This window comes from Babylonia areolata, chromosome 10 (assembly GCF_041734735.1).
Source record: "Babylonia areolata isolate BAREFJ2019XMU chromosome 10, ASM4173473v1, whole genome shotgun sequence".
In the NCBI taxonomy this organism is placed as follows: Eukaryota; Metazoa; Mollusca; class Gastropoda; order Neogastropoda; family Buccinidae; genus Babylonia; species Babylonia areolata.
This window is the reverse complement of record NC_134885.1, coordinates 2,666,674-2,686,963: the sequence shown is the minus strand read 5'-3', so window position 1 is coordinate 2,686,963 and position 20,290 is coordinate 2,666,674. Positions and strand designations below refer to the sequence as shown.

Genomic DNA, 20,290 nt, shown 5'->3' with positions numbered 1-20,290 from the left:
CAGAAGCAGACTTACCATGTCTGGCAGTAACATATTAACAGAATAAGAAGAAAAGATGTAGGCATATAAAATAAAATAGTATATGTCACAGTAAAATAATCATTTCACCCGTACATATTACAAGCTTTCAACAAACAAAACACACACGCGCCAAGCATGAACCACCACACCACCCTAGACCATACATTGCATCCATAAACATTATCCACACTTAAGTATGTATCTACATGTAAACACACACATACATTCATGGGTTATATTCTTTTCGTGTATCTTTTTGCAGGTATCAACTGAGCTTTTGGAAATGTTTGGCTGTCAATTAAACAACTGAGAAAAGCAGCAAAAGTCCTGTAGCTTGACTGTTCAAGGTTTTTATCAAGCTATTTTGATTGTGTGACAAGAGATCAGAAGACTATGGACAGAACTAACCAAGCTAACTGAGTATTTTTGTGTGTGTGTGTCTGTGTGGTCAAGGTGATATGTGGTAGAGGTGTGCATCTGTACTGTTTGTGTGTGTGTGTGTGGTGATATGTATATTGGCGACAGTATGTTTAATTAACAGTACAAGCACCTGGATGTGATAGGCAGAGGTTTATTTATTTATTTATTTTTGTTTTTTAATGTGTCTCAGAACTTGAAGCTATTAAATGACCTAGATCAAAGGTAAGAGTCAGAACTGGGTCATTCCATGTCTGCATGAAGAGGGGATTGCACCAAGCATGTGTAGGAACCATATAGTGGTCACCACTGGTGCACTGGCTGATACTGCATGCATTCAGAAATAAGATACAGGGAAGGAAACTTCTGATGGATTGACCCCCTCAACAGATCGTCTTTTCTCATGCCTGCTTATACGGACAGCGTTTTCATATCATTTCAGTTCTATGTTGTTCATTGTTTTTCTTTTCTTTATTTTTCAGCGTTTTCTTACACCTTCATTATTCACTTTTTTTTTTCTTTTTGCACTTGTCCTGCAGAAGATGATGTGGAATTGTTGAATTCAGAGAACAATTGAATCCTAAAACAGTTCATCAGACTTGAGAAAATGACGTTCTGAATAGCTTGATGAAACTGAACAGGCATATGCATGATTTAAAGGTTATAAAGGCAGACTGTGTGCATGAGTGTGTGTGTTTATAATCATTCTTGGGTGGTTGTTTTTTTCCACAGGATCTATAGAATTTCTTGTTATCGATATTCCCATGAACAGAGGGTCTGTCTTTTTTCCTTTTAAATTTAACATTGAAAGTTGTTTATTATTGTGACTGTATGTGTGTGCGTGTGCCTCCATTTGTGTTGTGTACTGCTACTGTTTCCACATGTGTTGGCATTTTTAATCTGTCCACTTCCCAGTTAATCTGGAGGTCACTTGTAATCTTGGTGCTTATGTTTTGGTGTATGTGTGTAAGTCAAGAAAAAGGGGGTTCATTAACTTTTCACTTTTTAAAAAATTTTTTATGTGGGGCACGATTGTTGAATTCAGAGAGTAACAACTGAATCTTGAAATGGTTCAACATCAGACTTGAGAAAATGAGGTTTTGAATTGCTTAATGAAGCTTAACAGGCATATGCATGATTTAAAGGTTATAAAGACAGACTGGTGTATGCATGTGTTCATCATCTGATCCAAATGACTAGTGTCCAGATCACCTCTCATGGTCGAGTGGAAAGGGAGAAAATTCTGGCGAATGTGTGATTCAACATAAAACATAAGCACCAAGATTACAAATGACCTCCAGATTAACTGGGAAGGGAACAGATTTAAAATGCCAACACATGCAGGAACAGAAGCAGTACATAACCCTTTTTTTAAATTTAAATATTCATTTACTTCTTTATTTGTTTAATTATTTGTTGTTGTTTTTCCAAGGCCTGACTAAGCACGTTGGGTTATGCAGCTGGTCAGGCATCTGCTTGGCAGATGTGCTGCAGTGTATATGGATTTGTTCGAAAACAGTGACACCTCTTTGAGCTACTGATACTGATACTGTAACAAGCATCATTAATCATAGTGAAAACCAAACTATTTCCAGATTTCTTTAAGATGCATTGTATTGTATTTCTATTTTTGTCACAAAAGATTTCTCGATGTGAAATTTGGGCTGCTCTCCCAAGCTAGAGCATGACACCACAGTGCAAAGATACCCTTGTTTTTCTTTTTTTTCTGTCTGAAAGTGTATACTTGTTTTACTACAAGTGGATTTTTCTACAAAAGTTTGCCAGAAGCAACTCTCTTGTTGCAGTGGGATCTTTTATGTGCACTAAGTGCATGCTACACACTGGATATCAGTTCATCATCTGATCCAAATGAATAGCGTCAAGACCTACCTCTCAAGGTCTAGTGGAAAGGGAGAAAATTTTGGCGAATGTGGGATTCAATCCTACACACTCCAAATTCTCTCGCCTCCAAGGAGAACACATTGCCACAAGGCCAGCACTCCACTGGTGGGCCTGCCACACATATGGATGCTTTGCACACAGATTCAAACTCACATCCTTGTAAGTGAAAACCCTCTGCTCAACCAGCTTCAGTTTGTGGTGGAAATGGATGGTAATGCTTCCTTTATACAGGGTTCAAACCAAGCAGATCTTGCCACATAGATGGATAACAACCTCAAGAACATCCTTTCATCAAACACTTTCAAAGACTTGTATAACCCTTAATCCATGTGTTTTGCAGGAGACACCAAATATCAATCGCCTTATCAAGCTGCTTAAATAAATAAATATTTTCTCTTGTGGCCCGTAGAATTTTGCCTCAGTGAAGGTATTCCTGTGCCACTAACCCTGCGCCATACAGATCCACACTTGTTACAGTGACAGGGCATGCATTCCTCAGAGAACTATTGATGTTAATAGGATCACCCATCTAGAGACCTGCAATGCTGTAAAGTCAACGATGGTGCATGTTCTGGACAGCACCTAATGACAAATAAATTCTTATTCTATTACAGTTTCAATAAATTCTATGGAACTATGAGAGACTCTTGAGGAACCTTGGCTGTATCTACAGGCATTGTAAAACCTTCAGAGGTCTGATCTATCCATACAGGTTAGGGATACCAAATACAAAAAACAACAACCAGATTTTCTCTCCAAAAATTTATTAATATGCTCTGTTAGTATGCCTGCTGTATCAGACCATTAACCACCCTGGCAATGTTTTGTTGATCACTTCAGTGAAAACTTTGAGAATTAGAACATAGATTTATGCTTCCTAAAACTAAAAGTCGTATGCAACCTTAGAATACAATACATCTTTATTCATCCTTTTGGAAATTAAATTGTGCATTAAATTGAATGACGCTCAGTCACTTTTACAGTTTCATACCCCACATTCAGCCCTTGACAGAAGAGCAACATATACATGGGCATAAATTCAGCCCTTAATAAGAGCAAAATAGGTGGGCCTGGAAGACCTCTATCCAGATGAAGCAAACAAAAAAATGTTAAAATGAGAAGAGTACAAATATTTGTAAAAGAACAGGCTGGGACACATTTCCCCAAATATTTTATTTCATAATGGTCACAAAATCTCTTATCTCAATCACAGCATTTCATTTATATATCTTTCATAAAAACAACAACAACAACAACAAAAAAAGACATTTTGGGGTTTTTTTTCCTGAACACTCTCAAAATTTGTTGTGCACAATCAAGACTGCAAAGAGATTTCAAAATCAAAGATTGCTGAGATTTCTGTGGGGTTTTGTTGTTGTTATTTTCATAAAAAGGTGGCCTGACTGATCTCAAATTGAAACTACACTCTGAGCAGCTTAATTAATCCCACGGAGCAGCTGAATTAATCCCATAACACTAATATGACCAAACACTTTTTTTTTTTTTAACCCTGAAACCACACACAAAAATCGATCAACAAATAATATATATGTAGAATGTAAATAAAATGGCATTGACTTTTATAAAGTTTTGTTGAAAATAAAGATATTTCAACATTACACTGCGTAGAAGTAATACAGCACACCATATATGTTCACTAACATAGATCCTTCAAACTATGTAAGATTGCACACATGGAGCTGTTGTGACACAATGGCCGCCATGTTGACCATGTGACTCAGCAGTTGCACATTTGAACCCTGTAGTTCATTCACATTCCAAGTGTTCATTTTGCATATTTATCCAAATCATTATCTTTCACATAATCCATTTAGCTTGCTTGGTCCTCCTGTCCCATCCTGTCCACACAATGTCGGTCCACATCTGAAACAAAAGCATTTTGTCTCTTCAGTCCTGTGCAAAGACAATTAAGGCCAGACACGGTAGTGAAATTTTGACCAAAATCATGATTTTTTGTGATTTTTGTTTTTAAGCATAATTTGCTTCTTCAACATCTAATCTTTATAGTCTGTTTCACCTGGTTACTATATTCAATTAAATAAAGCTTCAAATAGCATCAACATGTGTGATTTCTTGTGAGTACAAGTACATCTCTTTCTTTTCCTGTTTTCTCAGTTTTGTTTTTGTCCTCGTAATACCATTTTTCAAAATGCTAATGCTCAAAAACTTTAAAAGATAGCATGTTCAAACTTAGTACTTTCTTTCTTAAGGAATTCATCTTTATTACAGTGCAGTGGTTTGTATAGTACTAGTAAAAGAATGAATATACACTCATTTGAAAAAAAAATGATGTCAAGGAATTTATACTCATTTCAACAACAACAACAAAAATGTATTTATTCAAATTCCAAAATACCACTGCACTATAATAATGAACAAATACAAATAAATTAAATAAAACAAATAGAAATAGCATATCTATAAAGGTACCGAAGTTATAAGCTTTTAATTTTTTGTTTGTCGGCCATTTTGGATTCGTTTCCATGGAAACCGCCACAACAATTTGTACAAAATGACCTTTTTAGACATGTTTAGTCCAATATCTTTGCATACCATGTCACAGAAAGCCATAAACTTCAAGTTTATTTCATACGTTTTTGTACTACCGTGTCTGGCCTTAACAGACAGGCGTCAGTCAGTCACTTTACTTAAATAGCTGATATCGGTACTTAACGTATCACACAGACACAGACATGGAGGTACTTAACGTATGACACAGACACAGGCACGGAAAAGATGAAAAACTTTTTTTCACACACCTGTTGACACACATACAGAAAACACCCAGAAATGCTTCATTTTGATTCTGAACAGTGACTGGGTAATGCAGGTTTTCCAACAGGTCTTTTAACTCTTATGAAACATGTATGGCCAAATCTAAGTATGCAGTGGTCCCCACTCCAGTGGTAGTGCTGGTGCAGTTTGTTATCTAGTCCAGCAAAACACTGGATACTGTTTTAGCAATATATGACTCTGGGTAACTGGTTTGAGAACGTTGATCACCACTCATGTACATGTCATTACATACCTATGCTTGCAACAAATTTGGAAACATCATTATATCTGTTGCTTTTTGTTTGTTTGTTTTTACTTGGAAATACACTACACAAGTGCAATGCCATTTGCATTGGTCTGTGTAAATATTCTGCTGGTTCCAAAATGGTGAGAATTTTTAGTCTCCTGTCTACTTCTACTGTTCTATTTAGGTGACAGTTATAAGCTATACCTAATGTGGAAGCATTAACACTGTTACTTTACTCACAAACCAACTATTTACAACAAAACAACAACACTATCACACACACACAAAACAAAAAAACAACAAAAAACCCAACAACTTTCACATGCAGGACTCAATGAGAATCCATACGGACGTCACGAGCTTACAGGGAAATTACCTCAGTGAAAATCATTTTTTGGTTGTTGGTCCAGGTTTCTGTTCTTTGGAAGCGTTCGCGTTGTTGACTAGTTTCTGAACGGTTTTTCTTGTGTGACCGCTTGGATCTTCATGATGATGTTGTTCGGCCTCCTTCTTCGTACGGCCTTTGCCACTGTGTCCATGGCTTTCATATTTGTCCTGTTCGATGTTGTATTTATCGAATTCATCCATGTACTTCTCGTCCCCAGACATTTTTTTGTGATGTGAAGTTGTGCCACACTTGTGTTGCCGTCTGATCAACGCAGAATGACCCCGCTTCTATGCCGAGTTTCGCTGTTAGACAAATCGTGATTGGCTGATTTCTTCCTTACAACAGACTTCATTGGTTAATATGCCATGTCACAGTATGATGAAATGAAAAGTCCACGTCGACAGTGAAAGTAGCGAGGATGTGACAAGATTTTTATCATGTATTTCGGCCAGCCTTCAAATCACGAACAAAGAAAACAGAAAGGTCAAACGTGTCAGGCCCAATTCAAGACACATACTTAAATAAAGGGAATTGAAAGCAATTCGTTGTCCCCGCCAAACGATTTTGTCGTCTGCTTCAAGATCGAAGAGCAGATAATCATGAATGACCTGTCAGTGCAGGGGAGAACATTACATTTAGTTGCAAAACATTCCATTTATCATTTTATTCATCTATTTAGTTACAATTCATTTATTTGTTATTCATCTATTTATTTATCTATTCACCATGTATTATGTTCATTTATTTATTTATCCTTTATTTATAATTTTCTTGGTTAATTTTGTTTATTTTACTTTCCCTTTTTTACATACTTATTCATTTATTAATATTTTGGTAATCAACATTTTGTTTTTAAAAATTATCCACATCTGCAAGTACTTTCTTCATGTGAAAGTGACAGGGAATAAAATGAGATGAGCAAAGGAAAAAAAACAATAACAAAACATTGCACTGTTGCATGTTTATTTTGTATGCATACACACACACATGATGACGATATTATATATATATATATATATATATATTTTTTTTTTTTTTTTTTTTTTTAAGGTGGAGGGGGTTTGTTAGTGGGCACTGTAATAATCATTAAAAATAAAAATAAAAACAAAAAACCACACACACAAAAACATTACCATTAACTCTCATCTATTATTGATTTTCATGATTTTACAAAAGAATGCTGGAATGATCAAAGATACTCGCAACCTAAAACAAGTGTACATATATTTCACACTCACAGGAAAAAGCAAAACAAAAACAAAAACAACAGTCTGCGAACAACCTTCCGATCACTGACCCTCCCAAAAAGATGTATGGGGGTGTGTTGGTCTGTTACCATCTCCTGTGATGACAGCAGCTGAAGTTGTGTGATTGTGTGACCATTACAATAATTCATTTTACTGGTTGCTCTGTGATCAGTCATTCATTTATCTCCTGGTTGATGAACTTATTCATTTTAAATATATATCATTTATTTATTTATCATGCATATTTCTTTATTCATTTATGTATTGAAATTGTAGATTTATGTATTCCACAATCATTTATCATGTTTTGGGGGCGGGGGTGGTTGTTGTGGGGTGGGTTTTTTTTTTTTTTAAAGAACTGCAATGAATACTTGTGTGTGTGGACGTAACTATGTGCTGTGAGTAGGTAGGTGGTAGGGAATGTTCATGTGTGTGACTGCACCTTAAACTAATGTAAGAGCCTGATTCTGGAGTGAATCTTAATAATTTGCTCTTTTTCAAGTTGATGGTAATAACGGGAAGGGAGCTTGGGCAATGAAGGAGGGGGTGAGGGTGTGAAGGGGGGGGGTGAGTAGGGGGGGGGGGAGATGGATCAGTTCGTGTGGTGGAAATGGGGGGATGGGAATACTCTGTGTGTGTGTGTGTGTGTGTTTGTTTGTGTGTGTGTGATTATAATTACACGTAATTTTATTTACACACTTTCACTTACTCAGCTTCAGTTTATTCATTTGTATGTTTTTTGTTTGTGTTTTGCACATGTTCAACACATCCCTAATGGAGAGGGCTGTTTGTTATGCCGGAGTGATAACACTGGACTTTCCTTTCCTTTCTGAGACTTGTCAGATGTACTTCTGCTTAGATTAACAAAAGTAATGAACCATGTCATTTTACATGGTCAGTCATGTTCATAAATTGTTTTAATATTCAGTCAAGTTTATAAAGCCAGACTTTTTTTTAAATTTCAATCCGTTTGCCAGTTTTCAGCCTGTATTCTTGCCTTTTTTTCTTCTTTGTTTCATGGTGATACTTTTCCCTCCTTTGAATTTGGTTGTTGGTTGGGGTTTTGGGTCGTTGTTGTTTTTTTCTGTGTTCATGGGCTGCACTTCCTGAGCACACTCAAACCTGTAAGTGGGCTTTTTTTGTGTTTGACCATTCCCCCACCCCACCCCCCATATGGTCAGCCATTCCAAGGGTGTGCTTGCTGGGTATGTTTATGGTTCCTTAACCCACTCATCACTGACATGGGACCTTTTCTCTTCTTTAAAAAAAAAAAAAAAAAAAAAAAAAAAATATATATATATATATATATACATGCATGTTGATCTGTTGCATGAAGGTAATCAAACTAAGTTGATTTGTGAGACTGAAAAAAATCACCATCCTTAATTCAGCTGACACTGACACATGGGTCAAGCCCTCAGATTAAAAGTCCATTCTTTGACCATTCAGTGGTTGCTTCTGTTCCTGACCTCTTATATCACTGATCACACAAAATTTGGCACTGGACACAGTGGAGAGTGCCCTTGTGTTGAGGGACCAGTGACAACCGACCACATCCTTCAAGACTGTACGACGCATGCAGCATCCAGGAGGAAGTACTGGCCAACACCGACAGCAGTGGAAGCCAAGCTGTACGGCACCCTGGAGGAGCTGCGACGGACGGCAGCCTTCATCGAGGACACCGGACTGCTCATCTAATGGGAGGCGAACGAAGAAGAAGAATATCAATGATTTCACTCTTTATAAAGATGCATAATGTGTGAGTGTCTCTATGTTTGTGTGTGTGTGTGTGTGTGTGTGAGTGTGTGTGCATGTGTGTGCGTGTGTAATAAGTGCCAACGATGATGGGACAGAACTGAGAGAGAAGTGTAAATTTTCAATAACATTATCCTAAAAGATTTCATACACACTACTTTATGTATGTCACATCAACAACAAAAAAAACCTGTGAGAAATACAAAGATGCATCACTACTGCACTCTATTTACCCTCACTCCACCGCAAAACTTTCAAAATTGTACATGTGTCTGTGTGTTCCGGCATTTGTACATACGTCTGTGTGTTCTGGCATTTCTACATATCCTGTGAGTGGGGTTGCATGTACAATATGCACAAATGCATTTGTGTACATCTATATGAGAATATATATGTATGAGAGAGAATTTGCAAATGAACTGGAATGAGAGAGAGATAGACAGACAGAGAGAGAGACAGAGAGAGAATACATGTACAATATATTAATAGTCCAGCACAATGCATTGAAGTCTAACAAGTATAACCAATCACACTTTGGCAGTGCATGCACACACACACATACACACAGACACACACACATCAAACAACATGATGTTATGCAAACCAAACAGGACCCAACACAAATGAGCATCACCACCAAATTTTATATCTTAGTTACTGTAATTCCACTTTAACATTCTCTCAAACATAAACCAGTGAACAAACGTGTCCATCCAAATGTACATAATATGAACAGTGATGTATGCAACGAGATGAGGGAGCATGAATAACAATGAAATCGAAGTGTGCTCTTGAGTCTTCAATCACTTCTTGCTGCAGGGAATCATTTATCAGTGTGTTCATTTATCTATTTATTTATCAATATTTCATACAGCCCAGCCAGTGACACTGGGCCATATCAGGTCTAAAAAATACTGTCAATATGATCCTGGTGTTGTTGAAGAGAAAGAAGAAAAAAAAGGATGGGGGTTGGAGGGGAGGGAGGGGAGGGGGGGGGGGGGGGGGGGGGGCATAGGCACAAGTGCAGTCATGTTTATACATTTAAACCTAAGACTTTACCATTAGCCTTTACAAACCTAGGACAGACCTACCACATTGATTATTCCCCCAATTTTTCACCTGAGGATGAAAAAATGTCACCTGAACACAAACATATGTATATATATATATACACATATATATAAAACAAAAACAAAAATCATAAAATAACATACCCCAAAAATGCCATCGGGCAACTCATACATCCACAAAGTAAAAATAGGAGGAGTTTGTATTATACTCCATGTTTGGTGTCATATACTGTACCATGTCAAACTGATGCAAACTAGGCCTATTGGTTTGCTCTGCTTGGATATATAATTATCATGTCCAGAAAAATGCAAAAAATACTGAAGGCTTTCATAAGAAATGAAGAGACAACAGAAAGGGAAAAAAGGCAGCAACAAAGAGAGCAACTGAAAATAATAAATTTCCCAGATGGAAATTCCAGAAGGTGGGGATACTATTTACAACGAAAGAGCCCCCGGCATCCCCAAGGGGAGTACTATCAGTCTGATGAAGCACAGACAGCGTTTTACAATGTCTCCTTTTACAGGTTGGGGAGTACGCAATGCGGGCGGGCGTGACGAATTCAGTTACAGTGGAAGCAGATAAATAACATGTCCAATGACAGCAGGAGAGGGTAAGCTGCAATAACTTCACCAATGACAGCAAAAGAAGAAAAGATGCAATAACATCATCACTGACAGCAGAAGGTCAGATGCAATGACATCACCAATGATGGCAAAAGAAGGTCAGATGCAATGACATCACCAATGATGGCAAAAGAAGGTCAGATGTAATTACATCACCAATGATGGCAAAAGAAGGTCAGATGTAATTACATCACCAATGATGGCAAAAGAAGGTCAGATGCAATGACATCACCAAAGACAGCAAAAGAAGGTCAGATGCAATGACATCACCAATGATGGCAAAAGAAGGTCAGATGCAATTACATCACCAATGACAGCAAAAGATGCAAAATTTTACATCACCGATGATAGAAATAAACACAGCTGCTTGCCTCAAGTTATACACAAATCAACACAAACTGAACTGAACTGAGATACTCGTCCATAAAATGATTCGTAACTCCGTGAGCAACCAACCATATTCCATTCCCCACACAATAGCCAGGAAATCAACGCACACAACTCAGGGCGACTGTGTAATTTGTTTGTACAAACCCCTGTATATATACATATATACATTTATGCAGTATTTTAGCCAAGATTATATACATATACACCACTCCAGTGCATGCCTCTGACTTCACTCACAAATGTAACTTGATTATCATGCTCCTTCTCACATGTATCATCACAAGTGGGAATTCTGTGTGATAGATAGAGATCAGCCCTAGCAATCAAAGAAAGTTTTGATAACTAATCATTCCATGTATCATTCATTCACTGCAGTCCAAAAGAGATTAGTGCTATGTCATTTGTTTCCTTTTGATCTCCATTCTCAACTCTCTTTTTTTTTCTTTTCTTCTTAAGTCTATAGAAACATGGATAGATAAGTGGTGGTCCCAGTTTTAGTTTCATTTAATTTTAAGTGCATACAGTTCTGTCATTATATCCTATCTATCAAACTCATGGCAAACATACACACTGTACTGCTAAATATCAAAATATAGCACTGTATTAGCAGCCACCAAAGCAAAGCTTAAATTTCCAAGCAAAGAAAAAAAATTAGATTTCAAAATTTGTGGATATCTGTGTAACTTTCCCCCATTTTCAGTTTAGTTTGAGCATTTCTGATTTTTCTCTTTTCTCTCAAAGATACAGCTCTGAGTGTTATTGAGCAAGTATTAAATAAAACAGATAGATCTACCAATTACAGTGATACTTCAGAACAAAAATAAACATAAATCTGGTGCATTGCAAGGTCTTGAGAAAACCAACGACAGATGCATGCTACATTAATAACTTGACGAGCTGAATCGATCTCACATAATTTTGATTTAAAAAAAAAAGAAAATGCTACAGACTTTTTTTCAAGGATGAATGAAGTAATGATATCAATGATATTAATAGAACTAAATAAAGGACTTTCAAAGACTATTTGATTGTGGAAGAAAGATGACAGAGAACTCGTTCAAAGGCACTGTGGTAGAGATACCTTGCTGATTTCCTGGTGATGTTGTCCTCCTATGAATCAGTTTTCTTTCCAGTTTGGCCTTGTGTGTGTGTGTGCGCGTGTGTGTGTGTGCATGTGTGCGTGTGTGTGTGTGTGTGTGTGTGAGTTCATTCGTTTGTTAGTTTAGCGTCTTTTCACTATCACTAGTATCAGTGATATTAGACGATGAGAGTGAGTGTGTTTGAGTGTGTTTGAGTGTGTGTGTGTGTGTGTGTGTGTGTGTGTGTGTGTGTGAGTGTGTGTGTGTGCATATGTGGGTGTGGGTGTGTACAAGTGTGCATGAATACAGAATACATGTCTGTGACTGTGGGGTGAGAAGAAGGGTCTGCTAAAGGTTAGACAAAGAAGAAATCCATGAAACCATAACACGTGTCACCATTTGCTGACACTGCCGTTGCCACGAGAGAGCTGGAAAACCATGGAGCTCGAAAGAAAACCTGAGCTACGCACTTTGAAAAATTATCATTCATCCAACAGCCACAACGCCTTTGTTAAAAACAAAACCAAAACTAAAAATCCATACTCAATACCATATGCAGCGTCAGTCATCCCAAGAAAGAAATTTTCAAACAGATTTTTTTTTTTATTTGCGTTTTTGCTGGTGACTGAAATTTCAAAAAACAATTGCTTGAACTTCAATGATTTCCTAAAGAAGAAAAAAACCAAAAAAACCCCGCCAATAATTTAATGAAAAATTTGTGGCAACAATTACCCAGTAACCAAAATGAACATGCATGCAACAAATAAATGATGAGGTTTTCCTATGTCACCTATCACTGTATCAGACTCAAGTTTTCATCAGTTTCTGATGTGAAGTATGGTATTACATAGTGTGGTGGTCTTTTGCTTTGCATAACAATCAACATGAATACTGCCACACTGTCAATATTTCTGCTCATTTTCACTGTTGGCCTCAACGCCAGGCAAGTTTTTGAGACAGTAATACCAACAGTACTAACTAACATTTATAATTATACAACAAGTAGACTGCTTGGACATAATTCTTTATTATATATACACAATACAGATCAATTCAATGCATTTACATCACAGATGTCAAAACCAAAAAAGTAGTAGAAACTATATACATAATAAATTCATGCATAATGTATGCACACTCTCAGAGATGTATACACATGTGTGTGTGTTCTATGAACAACTGCCTGTTTACTGTGACAAATGTATGAAAGCAACGGAATGAGAAAAGTGTAACAAATAAGGTAAAAACTCTGCTTCAAAAACAGACAGTTTAAATAACATAATTGTGAAATTAATGTTAAACACCCAAAGTAAAAGACCTTCAAAACTATGAAAGTGAAATTTGTCTTGAACAAGAGTAGCCATTCTTTACAAATGTGCTTTGTATAATGATTAACACACAAAATGCACACACCAACACATGATACAGGTATGAAGAGTTTTGTCGTTATTTTTTTAAAAACCGTTCTTCATCCTACACCGATCTATTGTTGAACTATGATCATGTGTTCATGTATCAATCTCCAGTCTCTTGTCACCATCCACACCCACAGTTTGGTGGACCCCAAGGGACGGCTGGGTGGGTATGTTGAAATAAGTGCTGATGGGCCATACCCACAGCAAATTTCTTCCCTGGCATAATGCTGAAAATGACCAGTAAATGGAAAGTTATCCTCGTGTCATATGTAAGGTTCTTATAAAGCTACACCATACAATTGTACAAAATAAAGTGAAGCATTTGGTCTGTGTTTGCAAACCTGTGAATTCAGTACAAACTACTTTCTAGTTTCTATTCTACATACTGATGAAAAAAATAAACAAGAAAACAAAAGTATTGATTTGAAATAAATTAAACTAAACAACGACAGTTAAAAAAAAAGTGAAAAAACGATAATAAAAACAACTTGCGAAGTTAATTCATATACATGTGACATCTATTCAGACTTTAGCGCCCATTAGCATAAAAACGCATACTGTAAATGCCCTTTGAAGGAATTAAAATAGTTCTGGCATGATATGTGTCAATTTCAAACCACAGGTATACTTATTTCTGTTTGTTTGTTTGCTGCCCCATTACCTGCATCATTTCAGAGGCAAATGTTACACCTGCCCCACTCATTCCGAGTCCCCCATACATGACCACACCTGTGTTCGTCTGTCACAGTACCAGTGTCAGCAGTCCACAGAAAACTACTATTTACGTTAGGTTGCCAGGAGGCCACACACCAGAGGAGACCCTGCACTGCTGCTGCGTTACTTCATATGTTCAGTAGTGCCTGTTCTGATTCAACATTCCTAGGACACACAGGCTGACTAAGCCTCCAACTGATGACTCAGAGGTACGCTTACACTAAAAACACAGTCCAAGCAGCAATGGAGCAAAGTAACCAATGTGCCCTCTTTTCCAGTTGAAACAATGTTACTCTGTCTTCATAATATATGACCAGGTTCTGAGACTGTGTCAAGACTTAGACAGCTAATAAAAATCTGATACTCACAAAAGTTACTTTCACCAGATCAGCTCAGTATTCAACTCATTTTATGCTGCCTACTGCATCCTGTTGCTATCCTGGCTCTGCCTAATAGTGCTGTTGATCATGCAGAATCAGCCACTGTCTACAATCTATTCACAAAACAGGAGTCAAGTGACAGAGAATGAAATCTCTGTATGAATGAAAATGTCTCAGGGCTGGGAGACTGTATACAAAAAGTGTGGTGTGCTTGTTCAGCTCTGCCAGATAAGACCCTGAGCTCATGGCGATTAACTTACAGTTACACACCTTGCCTTCAGCATGGGATGGTGGGTGTGGCTGGATGAGTATTGTGGGTGAGTGATACAAAGAGACCATGGAGATGATGGATAAAATGAAAACAATTAAAACGGCTTTTTTTTTTCTTTTTTCTTTTTTTTTTCGAACAGACATGTTACCTTGCAGTATCTACCTTTCCGTTCATGTACTATCTATTGATCATAAGCTTTCAGTCTTGTCAGATGAAGCAACAGTCACATTTTCTCTCCTTAATTTCACACTTTGACAAAATCTGAATCAGTTCACAATCTCAAAATCAAATCAAAATTGTCTCTTGCTTTGATTTTTCTAAAAGTGAAGGTCTGCCTTGTTGACCAGTCACATGAAAAACTCCTGTTGAGTCACAGCATAACTTTCAGTTTCAAGTTTTGATGCTGATACAGTAAGAACATCATCAGATCAACAGCAAACAAAAAAAAACAAAACGAAACACTAACCTTGAGTGATAGTCTGATACCAGAACTGATAGAACTTTAGCACAAGATTACAGTTTCAACACTATACTGTGACATTCTAAAAACCCATACAGTGACAAGTCGGAGTAACCGTGTGCAGTTATGTCCATCACCATACTTCAGACACCACCCTTCCCTCAAAGAGACTCCAAGGTGACTCCGAGAAAGAAAAACTGACACACACACGCACAAAACTAACAGGAATCCCTAATCCACTTTCTTGGCGTCTTTCAGAGCAGCTGCCTCCAGCAGGGACGGATCCTTGGCGCTGGCAGCTACCCAGGTCAGCTTGTCCATGGTGGGCAGTGCCGGGTGGTAAAATGGACAGCCCTTTTCCTTGTTCTTGCAGGTCAGCCCAAAACGGCATGGCTTGGGGTGGAAGAAGGGGCAGGCCATGTTCGTGCACTTGGGGAAGAACTTGCACAGTGGAGAGCCGTGAGAGGGGGCCGTGGGGGCAGGGGGCGGCACAGGTGCCCTGTAGGCAGGCTTCACGTAGGGAGCCTGGTAGGGCGGCGGGATGGACCGCACGCCAGAATGGGTGAAGGGGCAGTCGGCACGCATGCACTTGGAGTCGAAGCGGCAGTTGGGGTGGATGTAGAGACACTTGTCCCCGAAGCGGCAGTTGGGGAAGGTCTTGCAGTGCGTGGTGGGGTGGTGGTAGTCGCAGGCCGACCCGTTGACGCAGGCTGGCCAGAATTTACAGCGTTCCATCATCTTAGCTTTCTTCAGGGGAGTCATCTCCACCTCCATGGCGTCTCCTTCTTCATCTGAGTCCTTCAGGCTGATGTTCAGCGGCTGTATTTTGGGCGGGGAGATCAGCACCGGCGCAGGCTCTTTGGACAACAGGGGGGCGAACTGAGACTGTGCCAGAACAGGAACCGGTGGCGGTGGTGGCAGGCTGGTTTTCACCGGCTGGAGTTTGTCCACTTCCATCTCCTCCGCCACAAACTCTTCCACAGCCGTCTCCATGGCGCCAGCGTTGTACTGATCAGTGTCAACACCGTCCAGTGTGACAACGAAGCGTGTGCGATCCTTGGGCTTCTCCTTGATCAGGGCCTGGCGGTAGTCTTCCTCCAGCAGCCCTGTGGATGACTCCGTCAGCTCCAGCACGTCCTGGTCCAGGAGGAACTCCTCCTGGTCCATGTCCTCCAGAAGGGCAGGCACCCCCTGGCTGCCTGACTCCGACATGGACCTCGCTACTGGGCTGCCCACCACCTCAGGTTCACACTCCACCACCCGGCTGTCTATCTCAGAGTCCACCACAGCTTTCCCGGGAGATCTTGCAGAAGGGTCGGGTGTGGCGGCAGAGTACTGCAGCTTCTTTTTTGGGGACAGGGGCTCCTTCTTCACCTTGCGATCCTCTGGTGGAGTCCGCTGGCGAGGAACACCCTCCCCCGAGTCGTACTCCGTTTCAATGACAAAGTTCACGATGGGGGCCGTCTTCTCCGGCTTGATGCACTTCCTAGGTGGCGCCACCGCTTCCTGCTCCCTGTCCAGCCAGGCCCGCTCATGCGCCTCCTGGCGTCGGGACTTGGACACGATGCCCACCTTGTCGCCGGTCTCCATGCGGGGCGCTGGCTGCACTTTTCGTGTCGGGATATACACCGGTGGGGAATGACGGCTACTTCTGCTGAACAGACAAAAAAACAACTTCAATGATATATATTACAAGGAATATAGATTTTTTTTTTTTTTACATGCAAATATAGACATACAGCCATTTCAGGCTGATTTGGACTAGGGGAAATTTGCGTTGAACTAATGACACCCCAAAACACCTCAGAATTTTGTTATAATGATATGAAAATTTCATTCTTCTAAAACTTCACTGACAAACACCTCCATTACACATCCATACCTTAGCTTGGTAAGCTGGTATGGTCAACATAATGGAAGATTGGGGTCTTAGGGGGAAATAAGATTCTATTATAAATAAAATCAAAGGAAATTTTACATACATAGAGTAGGGAATTAAAATGTATATATGTATATGCACACGCAGACAACTATCAACAAACAGCAAGAAATGTTCAACATTTCTACATTTTTTCAATTATATATATAAAAACAGCTAATAAAACACAAACATTTCTTGCTGTTTGTTGACAGCTGTGTGTGTGTGTGTGTGTGTGTGTGTGTGTGAGAGAGAGAGAGAGAGAGAGAGAATGAGTGACTGACTTTCATTTTCCTAACATTAACGATGAAGGGTTTTGTGGGAGGATGGAAAAGAGTTACACAGAGGGGGGCTCAAAAGGGAAGAGAGAAAGAGTACACCTGGCGCGTCATAGCTCTGCATATTTCAATTAATTTAAATTATTTTTAGAGGCACTGTGACTACTCCAGTGCCGTTCGCTCTGAGCCCCCAACAACACACATCCACACCAGCCTTATATCTCTGTGTTTGGTACAGTCTGCTCTTTACAAATGACACTGTTACCAGTACTGCATCATTTCTTTTCTTCTGTTTTTGACGGGCGCAATAACCAAGTGGTTAAAGCACTGGACTTTCAATCTGAGGGTCACGAGTTTGAATCCTGGTAACGGTGCCTGGTGGGTAAAGGGTGGAGATTTCTCTAATCTCCCAGGTCAACATAATGTGCAGACCTGCTTGTGCCTGAGCACCATTCGTGTGTACACACAAGCAGAAGATCAAATACGCACGTCTCAGATCCTGTAATCCATGTCAGTGTTTGGTGGGTTATGGAAACAAATACATACCCAGCATGCGCATCCCTGCATGGAGCATAGCGGCCTACATGGCAGAGTAAAAACTGTCATACACGTAAAAGCGCACTCGTGTACGTGTACGAGTGAACGTGGGAGTTGCAGCCCACGACAAAGAAGGAGGAAGAAGATGAAGAAGTACCATTTTTGCGTGAGGAAAAATTAGCCTGCTCACTCTGGGAGTGAACACATCGCCACAGCCCTCCCCCGTCACCTCCCTGCCTCATGCCCCCTTTTCTTCTGTATCTGCAAGTGTATTGTCATTTTGTTCCACCAGTACTAATGAAGTACTTGTTTTTGATGGAGGGTTTTTTTGTTTTGTTTTGTTTTTTAACAGAATTTTGCCATGGACAGCCTTTTTGTTGAGCAGCACTGGCTTTTTTCCCCCATGTGTATCAACTGCCTGCTGTACATGGGACCTCAGTTGGTCTCATCCAAGAAAGCCAGCATCCAGACCACCACCCAAGGGATGTGCAAGGGGATTAAAAACTTTTTCTGTGTGATGGACTGGAAACAGTGGACATTTGTTTCCTGATCAGGAACATTATTATTTCCACTTCAGACTTGGACGTCTACTCCATGTAATGAAGAAACGAGTAAGTGACTAAGTCAAACTGAGAAGACAGGCACCTGACTTTTAACCGCTGAAGAGGAAATTTTTTTGGGGCATGGGACCATATCACACATTGGCCAGAAATTTCTCTCCACTTGCTGAACCTTGAGTGGTGGTCTGAAGGCAAGTCATTCATATTGGACAATAAGCTGAGGTCCCAAGTGTAGCACACGCTTTGTGCATGTAAAAGAACCCACAGCTGTGACTGGCAAAATTCTGAAGAGAAGTTCATTCTCATATAATTCTTCTCATTGGTTCATTTTCTCATCACTTCAAGTTCAAGGAGATTTGGACACATACATATATATCCATTCATTTCAGTACAAATAGAAACCCATACAGTAGGTGTGAAAGATGGGTGAGGGATTCGAAGTAGGGAGGGGCTGGGGTGTACTGAAAACAAAACAAAACAACAAAAACATGCTGGGAACCATACGAAACACCTTGAATATCGCCATTTCTCGTGCTCATATCAATCCCCCTGTTCATATACTGGGTAGTATAATACAAATGATAATACTCTAGTATTATAACATATTTGTGTGTGTGTGTGTGTGTGCGCGCGTACGTGCGTGTGACTGAAGCCAAACCAAATGACACAGAAGACAAAATGATGAGCATCCAAAGGCAGCTCTGAGACTACTGTACCCAGGTAGACAACCGGTTGTGCAAATGATTCCATTCTGTAAAGCGTTTACTGGCTTAGAGTTTGATCTCCGATGGAAGATAGAAGCTATACAATACAAACATATATATATATATGAACATGTGTCAATAATAGCACTAAGGTACCTGGGCTGGGATATAGCCTGACGCAGGCTGGTCTGGGCAATGCGCGAGGTGGGACTGTGGCGCCTGGACTCCCGGGAGCTTGAGGAGGACGAATGGGTTCGCCGGTCATGGTCCCGATCCCTGTCGCGCCCCTCGCTCCTCATGAAGGGCCTGATGGGAGTGATGGCCACCCGTCGCTGGTTCTCCACAGACCTCTCTGCTTCCGTCATGGCCTTCAGCAGCAGGGACCTAAAGCAACAGTCCAAACTTTCATCCCTCTGTTTATCACTCAGTAGACATACTGTGTACACTGCGTTAGGGTTAAAACAGTAAAAGATTATTGTATTGTATTTCATCATATTTATTATATTGTCTTAATCTTTTGTCACAGCAGATTTCTCTGTGTTAAAATCGGGCTGCTCTCCCCAGGGAAAGCATGTCGCTGCACTGAGAATACCACCTTATTTCTCCTTATCCTGCCTGCAATTTTATTTCTTTTCCTATCAAAGTGTATTTTTCTACAAAATTTTGCCAGGGACAACCCTTTTGTTGCCGTGGGCTTCTTTAGTTTAAGCTCGCCAAGTGCATGCAGCACATGGAACCCTGGTCTATTGTGCGCACGCTCTTTAAAATTGGTATGACACAACCGGATGCTTTCAGTTTCAACAATGGAATAACATCATTTCCATGAACTTTTCACAATTTGTTAAATTTCTAAAAGCAGGAATCACTCAGCTCTCTAAATCTACCCTTTGATTTGTTTAAATTGTCTCATTTCAAAGAGAATACAATAAATACCGGTAAAATAAATAGTGTAACATGCACACTAGTTCATTCTTGTGTGAAAAAGCAATGACAAAGCGGTAAGGGGTAAGCCATCACCATACAACTTTACAAGTAACAGAACTTCAACAAGCAACATGGATTTTACTGCCAAAAGCTCAGAACATGATGATGTGGTATGTCTCATCAGTTTCAGAAC

General features: G+C 39.7%; 1 protein-coding gene and 1 long non-coding RNA gene across 3 annotated transcripts in view; both read right to left on the bottom strand.

Moving 5' to 3' along the window:
- Positions 1-3,494: 3,494 nt before the first annotated feature.
- LOC143286397 (uncharacterized) lies at positions 3,495-6,333 on the bottom strand. Its single transcript, XR_013055817.1, has 2 exons — positions 5,760-6,333; positions 3,495-4,224 (listed from the first exon to the last, which is right to left on the bottom strand). It is a non-coding gene; the product is annotated as an uncharacterized LOC143286397 (long non-coding RNA).
- Positions 6,334-9,410: 3,077 nt separating this feature from the next.
- The window catches only part of LOC143286713 (zinc finger CCCH domain-containing protein 14-like), a 13,444-nt gene continuing 2,564 nt past the window's right edge, over positions 9,411-20,290 (bottom strand). The window contains exons 2-3 of one of the 2 annotated variants that reach the window (XM_076594402.1): positions 19,330-19,557; positions 9,411-16,830 (exon numbers count right to left, since the gene is read on the bottom strand). In XM_076594402.1, coding sequence (XP_076450517.1) covers positions 15,408-16,830; positions 19,330-19,557 — 1,651 coding nt within the window. In that variant the 3' untranslated portion in view covers positions 9,411-15,407. The remainder of the gene's footprint in view (positions 16,831-19,329; positions 19,558-20,290) is intronic. The other variant, XM_076594403.1, reaches the window with a different exon arrangement.